The sequence below is a fragment of the Lacerta agilis genome, chromosome 3, assembly GCF_009819535.1.
Source record: "Lacerta agilis isolate rLacAgi1 chromosome 3, rLacAgi1.pri, whole genome shotgun sequence".
Taxonomy (NCBI): domain Eukaryota; kingdom Metazoa; phylum Chordata; class Lepidosauria; order Squamata; family Lacertidae; genus Lacerta; species Lacerta agilis.
In genome coordinates this window covers 81,788,998-81,809,237 of record NC_046314.1, presented here as the reverse complement: position 1 = coordinate 81,809,237, position 20,240 = coordinate 81,788,998, and the positions used below count along the sequence as shown (strand labels likewise).

The 20,240-nt window shown below is 44.9% G+C and overlaps 1 protein-coding gene across 1 annotated transcript; it reads right to left on the bottom strand.

Moving 5' to 3' along the window:
- Window positions 1–3,896: 3,896 nt before the first annotated feature.
- Window positions 3,897–20,240, bottom strand: HSP90AB1 (heat shock protein 90 alpha family class B member 1). The gene is made up of 12 exons (XM_033144558.1): window positions 20,100–20,240; window positions 17,779–17,931; window positions 14,049–14,255; window positions 13,107–13,266; window positions 11,415–11,548; window positions 10,165–10,479; window positions 9,066–9,231; window positions 7,890–8,080; window positions 7,269–7,416; window positions 6,179–6,447; window positions 5,524–5,857; window positions 3,897–4,491 (listed from the first exon to the last, which is right to left on the bottom strand). The coding sequence occupies exons 2-12, from the start codon at window positions 17,929–17,931 to the stop codon at window positions 4,382–4,384; spliced, it is 2,187 nt and encodes a 728-aa protein (XP_033000449.1). The 5' UTR covers window positions 20,100–20,240; the 3' UTR covers window positions 3,897–4,381.

Below are 20,240 nucleotides of genomic sequence, written 5' to 3'. Positions count from 1 at the left end.
ACGGTGTGGTGGGGGCACTGAACTGCACTGTATTGTCTAGTGTGCTGTGGCATTTTCATTTTTGAGCCAGGAGATAGCAATTCTGAGATGTATGGTGCAGGATAGTTTGGTGCCCAGAGGCTGGATCTTTTTACCCTGTTCTCCACATGCAGCTGCTCTCAAAACTGGATGTGGGACTGGAGTTGTTGGCTCTGCCCCAAAAGTCTCGAGTTTTACCCATTAACCCTTTTGTTGCCAAGCTGACATTGGGCAGAGGAAACATTTTTTGGTACTCGACACACAACTGTTTTATTTTATTAAATTTAAACTATGCTGCAAATAAGTGGCCAGGACATGTTTTATAGCCTTTAAAGTGTGTCTGGGAGGGATAATCTAAAGGAGGAGTTGCTCCCTTGCGGGCTGCCCCCCCTCCAGGTGCTGTTGGGATGAAAACAAACGAGTCTCAAATCTCATCCAGTTGATTTATCCAGTATGGTTTAATCACATTAGCAAGTGGGTCGCTTTACATCTGATGTGACAAATATGGATCTGAGTGGCAAAAATGGGGGTTCCATTACATTAAGCAGAAAGAAGTTGCTGCATCTCTTGCCTTTGAGCCAGGTGAACTTGATACTTTACCTTGTAGATGGGGAACAATTTTGGAGGCTTGAGATCAATTATTTGTGCGAAGCTAGTTATCTTTCTTTCTATATCTCTGCTGCCACAAAAGTTATATCTGACAGGTAGAAATACTACCAAAAGTTGATTCCCGTGTCAGCTTAGTTTTAGTACTCTTTGCATGAGGATAGTTTCCGGCAGGAAAAAACCATGTTATTTTAAATGGAGCCATAACGAGGTAGCTCAAGTGCCATTCAATCTCTGCAGCGATGACTGGTGTCTGTTGGGGCTCAGGGCTAAGAGATCAACAGTAGGTACAGCCAGAACCAATGACAGGCAGAGCCAGAGTCTGACTGGTTACAAGACAGAAGGCAGGCATGTGGAGACTAGCTGAGGGCTGACAAGTTATTGTAGAGCAGTGCTGCATTTGCCTTAATGGACCAGCCACATTGAGTCTCTGGTAACAGGTAGGCAAGTATGTGAAAAGATTGATATAAATACAGGTAAGGGGGAGAGATGTCTTGTGACTGAAAAAGCCCCATGTTAATTTCCTCAAATGAGCACGTAAGACAAGTAAATTGAAGGGCAAATGTAGCAATGAGACACCAAAGTCTTCATCTTTGGCTACAAAGTATGATGTGTAAATTCACAATTCAAAATGTTCCAGGCTTTCTGATTTTATTTCAAGGAGTGGCATGGTATGAGGAAGTGATGATGGGCAAGAAAGGATGTATGTGGATAGTAGTAAGTAGGTATTCACACAGAAGTTCAGTTTAGTAGCTCTTGTGCACCATGAGGCCTAAATTCTTAACTTGACTTCAAAGCAAAACTTAACTCCCCCAAAAGACTTAAATATCTGTCACTATGGCAGAGGATTAAGAAAGGGTTAAAAGGCTGCTTAGGACACTGAAGAGTTCCAGGTCAAAGGTTACAATTGACACATGCTCCACATGAAGAGAAAATTCCAGTGGGTAGGAAATTCAGCGTATGGTGTCTTAGCCTTGTTCTGCCAATGTTGTTGCAGTCTAAAAATATCCCCACCCTTGGCTGATCATCCTGTGAAATCCACTGTTATAAACTTGCATAAATGAAGACCGAAAAGAGATCTGTATTGTTAATTGTAGAAAGGGAAGGTATACACAATTCAACCCATTTAAGTCCTATCTGAACTGCCTAAACTCTTGTTGGATTCTGGTCGCAGGGTTCAGTGTAACTTTCCAAATTGTAGTTTGTCCTGGACATCACTTACAGGTAGGTGCCTGTAATAAAGCATAAAATCTTGACAGCAAGAAGCACAAGGTACTTCCTTAATTAGTTGTCAGGAAGGCAAATTTGAGTAATCCTGGCGTGCTCTGGTCTATGGGGTCACGAAGAGTCGGACACGACTGAACAACAACAAATGCATGTTTACTTACAAGTCCCTTTGTTCAATGAAGCTTGCTCTATTGTAAGTGTTTATTAGCAGGGATGGGGAACACACTATCCCAGAGGCCAAATCGGGCAGTTAGGTGGGCGTCGCATCATGTTACAATGTAGGCAGGTGATGGCAAAACCTTGACAATAAGCTGGTTTTGAAGGGCTCTTTGAAGCCACTCAGCCCATGGATCGGTTGATCATTGTACAGGGTTTGGCTGGGGGAGTAAGATGGGTTCAGCAATCTTCTCTAGCCCACAAGGAATTGTACATGTTAGAATAACAGCCTTATATAGATGTCTGCTACATCCCTGCTCTTGCAGGAGATGCCTTGTGTAATCTACCCTTTAATCTACCCTGTCCAGGACTGGGACAGAGAGCCATGGGCAACCTTCTAGAAACTGTCTGCCAATGGTGGGCAGGGCTGGAGGCAAAAGTGGGCAAAACAATTTAAATTTTGTACCCGTGGCTATATTCCAGCTATGCCAAAGTATATTTCTTAGAATCATAGAGTTGGAAGGGACCCTGAGGATCATCTAGTCCAACCCCTTGCAATACAGGAATCTGCAGCTGTGAGGGGTTTCTACAACCCCCACCTACATCCAGGCAAGCAAGATTCACAGTTCAGGAACACATTCTGGCTGGGAAAAAGCATCCAAAGGGCCTGGAGCAAAGCCAGTGAAGGGAATGCTCTGGAGTCTCCATGAGACTGAACCATCAGCACCCCCTGCTGGAAGCAGGCTTGGCAGCAGGATTTTATTGTAAGCATATGCAAACTATGCATGGCTGCAGGGTGTGCCTTGCCCACAAGCCCAAAGCAGTTGACAACCCCTGCTGCAGAGCAGATGCCAGTAAAGTAAGAAACGTGACTACTTAAGAGACAGTCTCTGAACATGCTAAAATAGTCCTACCACTAAGCAGGTGGATTTTTCTACAAGAGAATTGACTTGAAAATAAGTTGTCTTGTTGTACAATGACAACGGGGAGCAGGGATGGGTAACTTAAGGCCAACAGACTTCGTGTTTCCAAAAGCAACTATGATACCATTTTGCTCAATGCACTTCATACAGAGCCACCCAAAGATGCTTCCCCTAACAACCTGCAGTTGGGAGTCCCCAACATGGTACCCATAAAGCACATGCACCCACCAAGGCCAAGAGAGACCTGGAACCCATGAGAACCTGAACCCACTTAAACCAATTGAATGGCTGGAGGTTTGCTCTTGCTCAGTCATTCCTCCACGCTCCGTTATCTCAATATGCCCTATAACCAGCATGAATGTGGCAATGGAAGCAGCAATGTGGATTCCGGGGTGGGGGCTGGGGGGGGCACCATGAGGAACATTTTTACTCTGGCACGTATACTCAATGGTTTTCTAAGGTGTGCCCACAAGGAATCCCCTAAAAACAACAGATCACATTTGAGGTCTACAGTGATGTTCCAGGGCATGTTTCTGCCCAGGGTAAAAACCAATGCCATGCGGCTTTAATTCATTTACAATTTCCGGATGAATCCTTGTAAAAAAACATAAGGATTTGTTTTGAGAATCCAATGTTTGCACTGACGATTGCTGGATCTAGGATTTTTAGATGTCGGATCTGTAGTTTGATATTGGCTTAGGGGAATACTCCATGTAAATATCATGCAAATGCAAGAGGAGCCACTTTCGAGTCTGCCTGTAGCAGCCATTTTGAGGCTGGAGTGCCCACAACATACTCAGAATTCCACATGTACACACAAGCTCAAGAAGGTCAGAGTGTTCTGGCACATGACACCTGAATTTGGAACCAGTTTCCACTCTTGATTTGGAGGGGGTATGGCTCTCTGCACCAGTTTGTGACAAGGTCCATGTGCTCCACAAGAAAATAAATGCATCACAATACCACTTCATTGTAAACCACATTCTTTGTTATTTTAATTCCAGTAAAACAAAACCAAATACAAACAGCCAACAAGAGTACAAGTCCCTGCTCTCTGAGGGCAAAGGGCAGCAGTGAGGGAGGGAGGCAAGGAGTCAACTCACCGCTCTATTAGTGGGGAGGACATTCACTGTGTTCACCTCAGCTATGGTAGGATGGATGCTTGGTGGCCCAGCAGAAAAAGGATAAAACCCACATGGGGGGAGGGAAAACCTAAAACCAGTGGGCCGGTCCCTTTCCCCTAAAGCAGCATTTTTTTCTAAACAAGCAGAAAGAGAGATCAGATAGGTGTGGAGACCCCTTGTCACACTGGCTACCAATTATACAGGAAGGTAGTGAGAGACTGCTTACGAAGGCATGCCAGAGCACTGCCGGAGCCAGTCTTCCTGAGCAAGGCGATGGTGCAGGGAATGGATGGGGGCAAGACAGAGGGGGAGGTCAGCGCCCTCTTTTTAATCCACCTCCTCCATGCGTGAGGCATCCTCGTCTCCTTCCAGAGGGGGAATATCTTCAGAGACAGCGGCACTAGGCTCTTCAGCAGCAACCTCATCTTCATCAATCCCTGAAATAGTAAGTGTGCAATAGAAAATCATTTTTAGGTTAGAAAGGGTCTCTTAAGAGCCAGACTTGCATTCCTTTCTCATTTGCAAGCAATCATCCTGTCCCCTTGTGGCACATTAGTTGTACTCAGTTTGGAGCCCTCCAAAAGCATGAGGGCCTGAAGTGAGGAGCCTCCATGAAGAGAGAAGGGTCCTCAAGAGTTTTAGGCCTTTGTCCTCAAGCATGTGGAGGGCTCAGAGCCATGACCTGCTGCTTCTCCCTGCAGGTTTACTTACATACAAGGAGATTTCAGTGCCCAAAAGGGGCTTTAATAAGGCCACACATGTAGCAGTACCAACTTAGCAAAGACTTGTCAGCCTTATGCTGCAGTACTAACAGAATGCCCTTCATGGAAGCTCCTTAGGTATATAGCTACAATTTTTAGAAAAAGTGGGCAGATTAAACATTTGTCAATATCCACTGCAATCTCAGTAATGCTTACAACAGCCTGGAAAGGTGCGGCAAAGTTCTCTCCATGTTGTGGATGCTGGGGGGCAGGTAATGAGGGAACAGACACTTCTATCAGTAGCAAAGTCATGGAAAAGATCCAATCTTAGCTTGGGCTCTCATATCTTCACATCCACTACCCTGTGTTACAGGCTTGAATCCTTTCTTGGTATTCCCAAAATTAATTGACATTTAAGTTCCAAGTCTGCTTTCCACACCAGCTGCAGGCAATTTCACATCCTTTAGCACACCAGGCCTCACTTATAAAAACGCTCCCCAACTGCTATACCTCCTGTGACTAACCTACATTCACATTCCCACCACCACTGCCACAATAGTTTCCCCTGAGGCTAGAGAAGAATGAGTGTGTGCATTTGTGGGTAGAGTAACCAAATAAATGGGACATTCCTGAGGCCAAAAAACCCAGGTTTTTTTTTACAAGCCCTGGATTGAATGCATCAGGCTATAAACCTCTCTTATTTGGCCACATTCCATCTCAATGGCAGAAGAAATAGGCTTTGCTGCTCCCCATCTCCCAGCAACTCACCGAGCCCCAGCTTGATCATCCTGTAGATACGGTTGGAGTGAGTCTGTGGATCCTCCAAGGAGAAGCCAGAGGAAAGCAGTGCTGTCTCAAAGAGCAGCACCACAAGGTCTTTGACGGCCTTGTCGTTCTTGTCTGCCTCTGCCTTCTGACGCAGTGTCTCTACAATGGGATGGTCAGGATTGATCTCCAGGTGCTTCTTGGCCATCATGTAGCCCATGGTGGAGTTGTCTCGCAAGGCCTGGGCCTTCATGATACGTTCCATGTTGGCGGTCCAGCCATAGGTGCTGGTGACAATACAGCAGGGCGAGGAGACCAGCCTGTTTGAGACCGTCACCTAGGTAAGACACCAGATGCCAAATCATAAGCCTTCATTAAAAAAACGTTTATTATTATTATTAACCCACCCATCTGGCTGGGTTTCTCCAGCCACTCTGGGTAGCTTACAGCACATCTAAACATATAAAAACAAGCGTTAAAAACCTGATACAGGGCTGCCTTCAGATGTCTTCTAAAAGTTGTGTAATTGTGTAATTCTTTATCTCCTTGACATCTGAAGGGAGGATGTTCCACAGGGAGGGCACCACTACCAAGAAGGCCCTCTGCCTTCTTGGCACATGTGTGTGGTCAGGCAGATAAAGGGACATAGCACACTCACCTTTTCAACTTTCTTCTCCAGGATTTCCTTCATGAGTTTGCAAAGGTTCTCAAACTTGGCTTTGCTCTCCTCCATCTTCTTCTTCTCGTCCTCATCCTCTGGCAGCTCCAGCCCTTCTTTGGTGACGGACACCAAGGTCTTGCCATCAAATTCCTTCAGCTGCTGGACGCTATACTCATCAATGGGCTCTGTCATGTACACCACCTCAAAACCACGTTTCCTCACTCGCTCCACAAAGGCAGAGTTAGCCACCTGCTCCTTGCTCTCACCTGCAGCACAAGATATGAGAGGAGCTAACATCAGACTGCAAATCATGCGCTCCAACAAAGCTCCATTTTTAAAGAGAGTAATGCTGCTCTCATAACAAGCATGTTTCAGCTGGTCTTGCATTTTGCTAAGCCTTGTGGATGGGGCCCCCAAACCTGGCAAGACTAGGAAGGTATCAAAACAGGAGATTTTTGCACCAAATAGTCAAAACAGAGCACCAAGTTTATCTTCTAATAGAGACCAATATTCCAGCACAGAGCAAATCAAGCTGGATTTGGTCTACACTTGCAGAATCTAAGCTTTGCTTCCTATTATAAATGTCCCTCCCTTTTACGCAATTTAATCAGCAAACATTATGTGGATTGTGCAATTTAGGACCTTGAAAGGTGTGTTTTCCCACTTTTTATCATGCACTGAGAAATTAGACTGGAACTCTAAAATTTTGAAATGGGGGGGGGCAAAGATATGTAAAAGAATTGACAGATATTTGGAAGTCCTTCTGAATTAACTCTTACTGGTTACACAACATTTAATTAAAAGTTGTAGGTTTTTAGCTCATGTCTCTGGAATCATGAAGATTAGAGTTGGGTTTTCAATCTCTCTTCAATTAAAGTAAAGAGCCACCACCCCCAGAAGATCCAAGGAAGGTAATCTATTAAGGAGAATTGATCAAAGGCACAAATAGCTCATAAATTGATGCCAGAGCAGCCAAGGCGACTTAAGTTGAAATAAAATTCCCAGGTTCCACTACAACCACAGAGATTCCTGCTCAAATGAATCATCATTCCACTGTGAGGAGCTTTGTCCTGACAGCAGGTATTACCTGTGATGTAATAGATGCTTTTCTGGTTGTCCTTCATACGGGACACATATTCGGAGAGGGAATTCATCTCGTCGCCGGAGTGGGAAGTGTGGTACCGCAACAGTTCTGACAGGCGTTTCCTGTTGGTAGAGTCCTCATGGATCCCCAACTATGGGCAAAAGATGTTTTATATGCATTTATTTGGATTTATAGATTCCAAATTGTGTGGGCAAAAAAATGTCACTTGATCTGATTGACAGATGGGCAGCCCAACCCAGGGTGGTGGGGGAGAGAAGAACTGGACTCTAAATAAATAGGTACCCCAAACTGGCCAGGCTAAAAAATGGACATGCAGGGCAACAGGTGTTCAGGCTAGAGTTAAGCTTTCTGATAATCTAAAATTAATGCTTAGCTTCATTCTCTACTTTTCTGAGCAGATGCTTATGGCCTGAAGATTTCCCAGCTTTTTCACAATCATGAGGACTAGAACTGTTTTTTTAAAAGAACACTTCCCATAATTAAAAACTAAACTAAACAGGGTAGTAGAAGTCAGGAGCAAGAAATTCTACTGCAACAGATTGTTTTGCTGCCCAAGTTACTGTGCTTAATCCAGCCTGAGACAGTGGGCTAGTTAGCTCTCACCTTCAGATTTTTTGAGAAGGCCTCGTAGAACTTCTTGTAGTTTTCTTTGTCCTCCGCCAGCTCTGCAAAAAGCTCCAGGCATTTCTTGACGATGTTCTTGCGAATCACTTTGAGAATCTTGCTTTGTTGCAGCATCTCACGGGAGATGTTCAGGGGCAGGTCTTCAGAGTCCACTACACCCCGGATGAAGTCTGATTTAACAAAAGAAAGGAAGAAATAAAATCAGAGAATAAACAAGCCATGACAACTGATAGGTAATCTGAGTAAGGGAGTACCATTTCTTTGTTCTACGTAAGTGATCCACGGAGAAGGGACAGGAAAGTGTGTACACACACTTTGCATGGCAATTCAGCCTTCCCCAAAAGTGCCCTTTGCAGAACTCAGCAGAAGGGCTTTGCTCATTTTCAGTCTCTCCACCCTGCAGATTTTCATATGGTTTGGTTTTCCACAGAATTGCTGCATGGTTTGATTCTCTTCCTTTGACCACTGGTGTGCAGTATTTTTTTTTAAAGGAGAGAATGAACGGGTGGGTGGCAGGAGGTTAGGCCAGGTAGTATTTCATCCCAACCTACAAAAGCATTTTATAAGCAAAACAGTGCCCAATTGGAAATACAAGCCTCAGGTGTTTGGGAGGAACAGCGCAGAGAACTTGCACAGAGGGAGCTAACCTATGTCATAACCCCCTTGCACTAATTCCGCCCCCTCCCCCAAGCCAGTGTTCTACAAATAGCAGAGGAAGATAAATGAGTACACTAAGCCAGGCTTTGCTAGAGAACGTGTGTCACTCCAATTCCCATCAGCTCCACCCAGCATGACCAATGGTTGAGGATGATGGGAATTGTAGTCAATCAGCATCTAGAGCACAACTTCTCCACCCCTCCTTTATAGATAAAGGAGCATAGCTAGCAAGAGGGCAAAAGGCCTTTGCTGGAGATCCTGGGGAACTGCCAATACCACAGTTAGATGATATATGGCTAGATGACTCCTAGGCCTAACCCTGCACCATGTAGCTCACAACCTTACATGATCAGCGATGCCACCTTGTTCTGGGAGTTTGAAAAACCAGAATGAAGTGATACTTCAATACTGGCATTGCAGAGATGGGTCAAACAAGGGCGATAAAAACAGCCCAATATTCTAAGTGAGGTAAGGCAGGAGCAGAGAGAAGGAGCTTACTCAGGTACTCTGGGATGAGTTCATCACAGCTGTCCATAATGAAGACGCGCCTCACATATAGCTTGATGTTGTTCTTTTTCTTCTTGTTCTCAAAGAGGTCAAATGGGGCCCGGCGTGGGATGAAGAGAAGCGCCCGGAATTCCAACTGCCCCTCCACAGAGAAATGCTGTGAAGTTTGGGAACATCAGATGAGCTAGTGAGCAGCCCTTTGGGGAAAACACACTGGCAGCAAAAGTACCATAGGAAGATTTCTGTGTGGACTGGACTTGTTAAGATATTCCTGGCAAAACTTGCTAGGCAAGAGGAAGCTTCAGAAACTCCACAGTGCTAGAATTTCTGGAACCCCAGTAGAGTTCAACGGGTTCCACTTATTCAATTAGTGCTATATGGACAAGAGAAGCTGCACCTGTTCATTTGCAACCCAGAACACAGCTGGAAATGGACAAAAACTTGCCCCAGCATGGAATCTGGCAGCCATACACCTAGTTCCAATTATTTCATTCAGGAGACCCTTCTCTCTTCTAGCCTGAGGGTGTGTGTTTGTTTGTTCAAGCTTTTCAATGATACTTCAGTTAATACTTTAAAACATACTGCTAATACTTCTAACCCACTGGGCAGCTATGAATGGGTGCAGACAACTCTAATGTAACCTAGCGACACATGCTGTTAGAAAATATATCGCAGTGGAGAACTGCAAGCTGCTTCCTCCATGAAGCGGTCTCTTATATCCTTCACTTAATAATGCATTCATTCTTCAGTTAGCGTTGCCATATTTCAAAAATCCGGACATAAAAGGTTGCTTAGCAGTAGCAATGTTGTCGAGCTTTTTTTAAATGGAAAAACACTACTGCTGGCATGGGCTACCATAAATCTGGATTTTTCCAGACGTGCCTGGGCACTGCTGCCAACCACAGTATTCCGGATATGTCCAGGAAATTTCAGGTGTATGGCAACCCTACTTAAGTACTCAGCTTCTTAGTTGGCAGATGCTGCTGCCCTTTATTGCCATCTCGTCTGCTACCGGTACTTTCCCTGGGCCTTTGCTCAATACAGAGAACCAAGTACAGTAGATATTAGCAAAGATATCTACCACTCTCACCTTAACAGCCAGGTGGTCTTCCCAATCATTAGTCAAGCTCTTGTAGAACTCGCCATACTCCTCCTGAGTGATGTCATCAGGGTTTCGGGTCCAGATGGGCTTGGTCTTGTTCAGTTCCTCCTGGTCGATGTACTTTTCCTTGATCTTCTTGGTCTTCTTCTTGCTCTTGCCACCTTCCTCCTCTTCATCTGAGCCCACATCTTCAATCTTGGGCTTCTCCTCCTCATCCTTGGGGGCTGCCTCTTCATCCTCCTTCTCCACTTTTTCCTCTTCTGCCTCATCGTCGCTGATTTCCTTCTCACGCTCCTTCTCCAGCTGCAAGAAAAGAAGCTTGTTACTGTACTGCAGGTTTATCAAGAGGGTTAAAGTTAAAAGGGTCAAACCTGCGTGTGGGCCATATTCAGAGAATGGGGGATTATTGTACAGTGTATGAAGTATGTGTGCAAGCACAGAGAGAGGCACCCTACGTCTTGCCAACTTCACACCTATGCTTCCACCAGGTAGAGTATGGCCGTTCTGCTTCTCACGCTAGTCAAGGGAGCAGAGTTTCAAAACACTACTACCATCTAGAGTGTGGCCACTGCTTTCTCAGGCCTGTGACCAGGCCACAACCCAAGATGTGGCAGAACTTTTTTAAAAGCCCACCACAGGATGGAGGTGCTCTACACTGCAACACATGACAATGCTTCCCAAGTGAAGCCACACTTGAAATTGCAAGAGCCACTTCACTTTAGCACCCTAAACACTATAAAGCATGCAAGACTTCACCCATCAGCTGGTGTGTCGGGACCCAATATTGGATTCAGGGCCTGATTTAAGGTGGCTCATTAACAGCAGCACTACCGCAATACAAATATATAACAAAAATTAAGAAACAGATTCCCAAATCCATTTTTGTGTTGACGGTGGGTCCCGGTCTGAAACAAAATTCCATAAAAAATAAAAAAATTCCTTCCAGTAGCACCTACCTGTAACGAAATTCAATAACCAACAGCAGACTAAGCCACAGGCCAGTACAATGCTCCAATAAAATCTGTTTCAAAGGCTGCAGGACTGCTCTACAAGTACAGGCAGTATATGAATAGTCCAGCTCTCCCTCCATCACATACCATGCCTGGGCTCTCCTTCATGGAGAGACTTTAGCACTCCAACAGAAGCACAATGTGGAACAGTTTCCACCATACACCTAAAGGTGGCTGTAGAAATGAAACTCCTTTGACCCCCTGGAGCAGCTCCTCTCGTATACCTACATAGAGGGTGATAGGGTAGCCGATGAACTGAGAGTGCTTCTTCACCACTTCCTTGATGCGCCGTTCCTCCAGGTATTCAGTTTGATCATCCTTCAGGTGCAAGATCACTTTGGTACCACGGCCAATGGGTTCGCCTAAAACAAAGAACAAGAGGAACTAAGCCTGGGTTGTGGAGCTGCAGTCCAAAACATCTGGGGAGCATTAGGTTGGTGAAGGCTGGTGGGAGACTCTAAAAGGCCATGTCAGGTCTATGGTTCCTTAGAAAGTGTTTGTGGTCAAGAGCCAACATCTCCAGCAGGTGGAAGACTGGCCATTATCGGGAGAGGTAGTCCTTGTTTTGGAGAGGCTGATATAAAAAACTTAGTTTTAGTCTTCTAAGAGCAAGTCGTAGGTCTTATAATTGGTAATAACTTTTTCTTAAGTGTACATATGCAGCCTAAGATTGTTCAGAGGAAACCTATAAGGCTACTAGAAAGAAGATAAGAGCCTGCTGGATCAGGCCAAAGGCCTATCTAGTCCAGCATCCTGTTCAGAATGGCTAACTGGATGCCTGTGTCAAATTCACAAATAGGAGTGCTCTCCCTCAGCCATTGAGAGCCTTGTCCTCCACAAACTTGCCTAATCCTCTTTTAAAGCCATCCAAGTTGGTGGCTATCACTGCTTTGCTGGGAGCAAATTCCAAAGTTTATCTTTGTTCTATGTGAATGAATGGCTTTCTTCCTGTCCCAAAACCTCCAACATTCAATTTCATTAGATGCCCAGGAGTTCTAGTGTTATGAGGGAGAAAAACATTTCTCTATCTACTTTCTCCAGGCCATGCTTAATTTTTCAAACTTCTATCATGTCCTCTCTTACTTGCCTTTTCTCTAAACTAAAAAGTCCCAAATGCCGCAACTTTCCCTCAGTGTTTCAGATGCATTTGAGATTTTTATAACGACACTTGTGATATTGGCAGTTTTATTTTCAATTCATTTCCTAATGATCCTAGTATGGAATTTGTCTTTTTTACAGCTGTCGCACACTGGGTCGACATCTTGATTGACAACTAGCGTTGCCATTTCCTGCCCTGCAAACTCGAGCTATGCACCTAATGACAATATGCAAGGACACCTATTTATAGCTGCCTCAGAAATATGAAAAGCATGAGGTGACGCAGATAATGCATTTATTTTGTATCTCTTGCATCAACAGATAATTATGTTTTCTTTTTTATTTCCTTATGGAATGCTTTTGAGAATTCTGTAGTGGAGAAGAGATGCTATTTATACATTCTGTTTAATAAAATATTATTTAAAAGTGAAAAATGTCACTTCACACTCAATCTGCCCCACGGAACCAGAAAAACACAAGATCCTAAATGCACTGTAAATTATGCGGGAAGTCCCATCAACATAACAGAGGGATTCTGGGACCAGCACACAATGTGCTGATGCACCATGAATTATCTCCCAACCTCTGTGCTCTTTTGGAAATGACTGAAAGGTCTCCTGGGTAACAAGTCTTTTTTGCTGGTTACTTCTCAACCTCACCAGCAGAGGGCAGAAAAGAAGAGAAGAGAAAGGATTACTGTACTATGGTTCCTACTTTTGGGTCATGTATGAGACTGCCACATGCCCCCTTCTACTTCTAATTCAAGACGGCATTTGAGAAGCCCTTGATCCCTTGCTATTGAGGGCATCTGCCATTACATACCATGGTCAGTTTTGACAGTGAAGGAGCCGCCTGCAGATGACTCCCAGGCATACTGTTCATCATCGTTGTGCTTGGTGATAACCACAACTTTCTCAGCCACAAGGTAAGCAGAGTAAAAGCCCACACCGAACTGTCCAATCATGGAGATGTCTGCACCAGCCTGTAGATGGAAGAAGAGAGACTAGATGCCTGGAAAGGAAAGCTAACTTATACATATGTGTACACAGTTTCTAAATGTCCAGAAAGTTATGTTCTAGACATGAAGAGCTGGCAGGAAATAAGGAAACATCCAGGTTAGATACACCTTTATAATGATTTTTTTAAAAAAGAAATGGTGCAAAACAGTGAAGCAGCTTATGAGTGAGGTGTTGGATTTTGTGAAAAAATGAAAATTCATAGGCATAGGATCCTGAAAACCTCAGTTTTGATTATATTAAAGCAGGCTTCTACCTCTTAAAAATCAGGGGGAGGGACCTGTGGCCCTAATTTACTGGAAACCAACTCTCATCAGTCCCAGAGAACATGGCCAATGGCCAGGGGTGGTAGGAATTTAAATCAGGTGGCATCAGGAGGAGCACAGGTTCCCCACCATAAGACTATATATAAAGTGCAGGGATAGTGGCTGATGAAATTCTCAGAAGAGAGCATGGGACAATAATTTCCACATATGAAGGGGATTAGATACTCTGTACAGTTCTCTGTTCCTCTCCAGTAGAATGTTGTTAAATAAGCACCAATTTACCTATTTTGCATGTAATTATTTTAATTTCTAATATAGATGTTAAGTAAGATTCAGGTTTTCCTGCTAAAGAATCCGTTTCTTTGAATGTGAAATTCAAGCATGCCTCTATATGCCAGATCCCTTGTCTCTCTGCTTATTTAAGTCAACAAACTAAAGCCACTCTCCATCCTCTCCAAAAATCTCATCCACCAGCCACCCACCTGCAGGGCTTCCATGAAGGCTTTGGTGCCAGACTTCGCAATGGTGCCCAGATTGTTGATAAGGTCTGCCTTTGTCATGCCAATACCGGTGTCCACCAAGGTGAGGGTGCGGTCATGGGGATTGGGAATGATATCTATCTTCAGCTCTTTGCCACTTTCCAGCTTTGAGGGGTCTGTCAGACTCTCATAGCGGATCTTGTCCAGTGCCTATGAGACAAGAAAAAATAGTTAAGGATGGGATGATCTAACAATCTCAATTTAAGAATCTTCCACAGAACTGCATGTAAGCAAACAAAATGTTTCATGATGCTATCAGTTTTCAGATTTTACAGATCTACAAACCGTTGTCAAAGTTAATGGCATTGTTGTGACCCTAAGCAGCTGTTTGAAATTTGTTATATAAAAATGCAAATCTCACTTTATATTCTGCATATCCAATGATGCTGGCAATCGGTTGTCCTGTGATGTTTAAGTCCCCCCCCCCCAAAAAAACTTTCACTTTGTTTGCTGTTAAATTATAGTGGACGCTCAGGTTGCAAACATGATCCATGCGCGAGGCGCATTCGCAACCTGCAGTGCTGCGTCTGCACACACGCAGGTTGCGATTTGCCACTTCTGCACATGCGCAAAGCGCCGAACCCAGAAGTAACCTGTTCTGGTACTTCCGGGTTTGGCATGTTCGTATCCCGTGACGAACGCAACCCGAGGTATGACTGTACATGGAATTTACAAAGCTTGGGGATCCGATTTGTCGTTACTGAAATGAATGAGGAAGAGAAACTTCTGAAGACCAAAGCTAATAGAAATCCATTTAATTTTTGACAACTTCTCAAAATAGGGCAGAGAAAATGTTAGCGTTTTACTTTTATCACCAATTCCATTTTCATGTTGCTTTACGACTTTAAAAACAATGGAGTATTTTTTTGTAAAAATAATAATAGTACATTCCTTGTTGTTGTTGTTTTTAAAAAAATACCTAGGACTACAGGGTAACCACTGGACCTCAGGAGTAACACTTATCCTAAGAAGTTCATTCTGCTGGAATATGACTTTATCATGACACAGATGTTAACACTTTCATTGAGCAAATTTGTAACAGTGATTGCTTATTTCTACTTTTTTAAACCTATTAGGCTACTGGAACATATTGGACCCCCCCTTTTTTTACTGCGAGTATTTCACTTAGGCATTTTTTTGTTTGTTTTGGATTCTCATCTGTTTGCATTAAAGAATCCAATATAATCAGACTATTTTGAAGTGTGATGCCAACACTTGCCCACCCCCTTGAACTGGAGCCATGCTGAAATCTATTCCAATCCTTATTTCCAGGTAGGACTTTAAAGGGGTCCACTAGAGCCAGTGATAGCATCAAAACAAAACTCTGCTGGAGGTTTAAGAAAGAACAAAGCCTGTTCAGAAAGGGATGATTAAAATCTCAGAGCAGTATGAAGGACAGGTGAACCAGTTCCCCCAGCACTTGTTAGCACATGCCTACTGCAAAGCTGCTTCTGTGGGTGAGAGGAAGAAATTGAGTCAATGTGATCAATCCATGTCAGAGCGCTGCTTCTGCATGAGAAGGTTCTGCTTAAATGAAGTCCCAGAAGCAAACCTGGCAAAGGGTTGTTGCTCTCGTGGAAGGAAGAGTATGAAGACCCCCCTCTCTCTTATTCATAAACTAAGGAAGGTAGGAGCGGCTCAACTGGTGAGGCAAACCAACAGCAAGAGCCTCCCAAAGGTTGCCATTGATAGGAAAGGAGAGGGGCTAGGCAGTGGGGAGGTTGGGGCTACACAGCAGAACCAATCCTGCACTCCTACCATTGCACCCAGCCTTGCCCTTCTCAGGAAGTGGCAATCAACATTGCTGCTGGGCAAGCTACTCCTGAAGGGAGATTTATAAAATTATTCATGATGCTAAAAAATAGATAACAGGAAATTGTGTCAAAACAAGATAAAAAATAAAATAATTCCTTCCATTAGCACCTTAGAGACCAACAAAGTTTGTTCTTGGTATGAGCTTTCATGTGCATGCACACTTCTTCACATATACTATATACTAGACCCAACAAAATTTGGTCAGCAGATTTAGGACCAAGTAAGTATTTCAGCACCCAACGCAGAATTATAGAATTTGTCGTCATAAGGTGTGGCATTTAAAAGGGGAATATAATCAGCCATTATAACCACAAAAAGCTGCTCTGTAGCAACCGGCAAACAATGATGACATGTATTCATGCCCTCTTTTGGGCATCTTGAGAGCATCTGGCTATCCACTGACAAAAACAAGATGTCAGACTAAATGTATCTTTGGTTTGTTCCAGCAGAGTTTTTAAAGGCAGGAATCTGTCCACACTGTCCACCTTCCTAACACTCTCAACAGATTGCATGCTATAATGTAGGCTTCCCCAACCTGTGGTCCTCCAATGTTATTAGATCACAGCTCCCATCATCTCTGACCACTAGCCACACTGGTTGGGGATGATGGGCGCTGGAGTCCAACAACATCTAAAGGGCAACAGGTTGGGAAGGCTATCCCAATCTGAACTTCTAAGGTAACCAGTCCATGCTTTACCTAGTAAAAGATGGAAAGTGAGTGCTCATTGCTAGTTAATACCAGCAGTTGGCTTGATCATATCTGTTTGTCCCTACTAAGCCTTTTTTTTCAACATTGCCAAGATGAGGGGAAATCATTTAATCTGATTTGAAGAAAAAGAAATCCCAAGTTTATCTTTTTTAAAAGATAGGGTAATTAAATCTGAATAAAATTATGTGAAAACTCAAATACACTGAGGGAAAGGCTACATTTCTTCAGAAATAAAGAACCATTGTAAAAATACATTTTTTCAAAATCAATCATTACCAAATGGCACAAAAGGTTATGTACTATGTTGTTACTATCGGTTTGGGACTGTGCAATATATTCCATATTATACTGCTGTTATAGGTCTGATACTGGGGTCTAGGCTCTAACAAATGATGAAATGCACCAGGATCTAGACTCTGGCTCCATAGAAATGCCATTCTGTGGATCACTGGGAGACCTATACCATTGTGCCCAGGGCTTGCCTTGGATGCAAAGTTTTAAAGACACCCATGGCAAGTGCCACTTGCAGAGAAACAACCAGGAACACATTATAAGGCACCCAATCATTCCTCTGTGGCTTTCTATGCCCCACACCTTATGCCGTATTATGGCAGGTGGGCATTGCAAGGCAAAGTAGGACCCCAGCAGGCTTCATTTTGTCCACAGATCAGTAGTTTTGAAGTCCGCCATATTCTTTAACTTCTTGAACTCTGCAACCTACTCCATAACTGACATTATGAATATGAAAAAAGAAAGTAAGTAAATGTCCTAACAGCTTGCTCTGCCCAATCCTTACTTCTAGAAAGCTCTGGGCACTTAATAGTCTCTAAATAAACAAAAAATGTGCATAAGCATGCTGCAATAAACAAAGAGTTTTTGGATTGTCTTCTACTTTGTGTTTTTGGCGAGTTCTGCAACTAGAAGACATGGCCAGCAAGTAGTGTAGCCTCCTAGACAGTATTAATGCTCTATTTAATTAAATGTTTATGGATAGCTCAACTAATGAGCGTGCACCACTGTTTAGGAACTATATGAAGTTCCAATGGGAAACTCAATTTAAATTAAAAAAATTAAATCCTAGATTTAAGTATTATTCCTTCTTCCACACAGCTCTTCTCCTTTCTCCCAACTCTAGGTCAACATACTCACATCAGAGGCGTTGGAAATGATTTCCCGCATAAAGATTTCCTTGTTGGAGTAAAAGGTGTTGATTATCAGGGACATAAGCTGGGCAATCTCTGCCTGGAAGGCAAAGGTTTCCACCTCCTCTTCGCCATGCTGGGTTTGGATTTCTTCAGGCATCTGGAATACAAAACAAGATGTCAGTATCTTTGTCATATCTCAGACAGGGTTTATACAGGCAGGGCCATCTTTAGCAGATGTGGCACTGGGGTGCAAATATCCGCTCAGCGCCCCCAAATTACCACGGATGGGGGGGGCAAGCTGTGCACTGCCAGCCATGGGGTGGGTGGGTGTGCACAACCCTCCCCAAAGCCACTGCAGGGATTGCTCTCCTCCCGCGGAGGCTTGGGAGGGAACCTGCACGCCCACCAGCCATATAGTTGGCGGGGCGCAGCTGATAGGCGTGCAGGAAAAGGGGAGGCCACGGGTGCCGCGCAGCTTCCCTACTCACTGGGGCGTCCCTCAGAGGCCGGCGCAACGAACCACTAAACTGTATGGGAAAGACGGCTCTGTATACATGGATACTGTACTAACATTTACCACAGCTTCATCAGTTGCTAATTTGTTTCCAGGTTTAATTTATGGAGCTCACACTGAAAAGTCCCAAACTAGGCTCCAGCTACCTGAAAGAGCACCTCCTTGCCCTACAGATCCTTAGGTGCTCAGATAAGCAGAGAGGGTCCTCTCGGAAGCTATGGCACCCTCAAAAGTTCAAGTGTAGCAGCCCTTTAAATTGTGGCATTCCCTCTCTAGTGAGGCATCTGACACCACCCAGCTTTTGTCTTATGCTGAAGACACATCTCTTTATCCTAGCCGTTGACACTTAAATATATTCTAGGACCCACTCTAGTTGTGATTGCAATTTCTTTTTTAAACTGTTTTTAGTGTTGTATTTTACATTGATGTGATCCACCCTGGAACCTTAGTGTTCAGTGAGGTTAGTATAAATTAACTCAGTAATCCTTATGACCACCTTGAAAGGCATATCCCCACATTGTCAAACACTGGGCAGTGATCGTGATCTCCTGAAAGCTCGCTAGTCAAGTTTGCAAGAGGAAAGATGTGAAGCAGAGACACTGTGTGTAGCTCAGCTACACATGCTACCTCTACAGCAAGAATGAGATGCTGTAGTCCTCCAGTTTCTATTGGACTGCAACTTCCATCATCCTTAACCAGTAGCCATGCTGGCAGGAGCAGTAGTCCTAACTGCATCTGGAGGCTGATAGGTTCCCCATCCCTGTTAGTCTGACACTGCATGATGGAGTCCTGAACTCCAGCTCCCTAGAGTTCACTGAGCATTCCCAGGGACACCGCTATCTTTCTTCCTCGGCTCCTGCGAAGAAAAAGGACTTATCTCCTGCCAAGATTAGTGGAAGGCTGAACTAGATCAAGGCCACCGGCAGGCATCTTCTTGCATCACATGTTTTGCAGTAGAGCAGGGGGCCAGCAGACTTAAGTTCCCCGACGTTTTCATTCACTGGCCCGCCATTTGTAAAAAACCAATTAGTAAGATTTAAACCTCTAAATTGAAACAATGGGGATTCCTAGATCTAAGTCCGCTCCCGTCCAATTTCTGTTGTTTTCTTAGCTGCATCTGGGATAAAAGCCGGCTGCCTCAAGAAGCCGAGGCTAAACAGATTCTCTTTTGGCACAAGGCGACACCCGAGACCAGGCGAGCCATTGTTGAACCGGCCACTTAAGCCGTTAGAAGATGAGCGCCATTAGGGCGGCGGCGGCGGCAGCAGCAACCACCACCATCCACCATGATCGATGAGCGGGTGGTTTTGCTTCTCTTTCATACCTTCTCCCCCCCCCCCCCCACCGCGAGGAACTAAGCTCAGCCACGGCAGGTAATAGGAAAAGCCGAGCGCGGGGAAGAGAAACCGTTTGAAAGGCCTCGAGGGAGGCTGGGGCTGCGGGAGGCGCCAGGGCTTCGGGCCCTGAGAATGACGCGCTCGGGCATCGGGCCTGGCTAGGCCCACGAGCGCGCGCGCCCCTCCTCGGCCGGGTGGAGCTGGGCCCCTTTCCCCCCCCCCCCCCCCGGGTCTGCGCGGCGGATCCTGTCAGCGGCGCCTCTGAGGAAACCCTCCGGGGGGGTCTCGGGCCCGACATAGCTGAGGAAGAGGAGGCGGCGGCCACATGGCCCCCCGGAGGAAGCAGGTGCGGCGCCGCTCCTCTGCCCTTTCTCCGCAGCATCCCTCGGGACACCGCCGTCGCCTCACGTGGCGCCCTTCTTTTGGGAATGGGGTGGGTGGGTGGGTGGGGGATTCAGCCCCCTCCCCGCTTACTTTGATCGACGGCGGGAGATAAGCCTGGAGCACGGCCTGGTGTTGACGACAGAGATCGCGGCACAGCCAGGAGAGGAGTGCGGACCGCCTCTTGCAGGCCTATATAGCGGCTGAGTCCGGAGCCTCGCGTCCCTTTGCTCC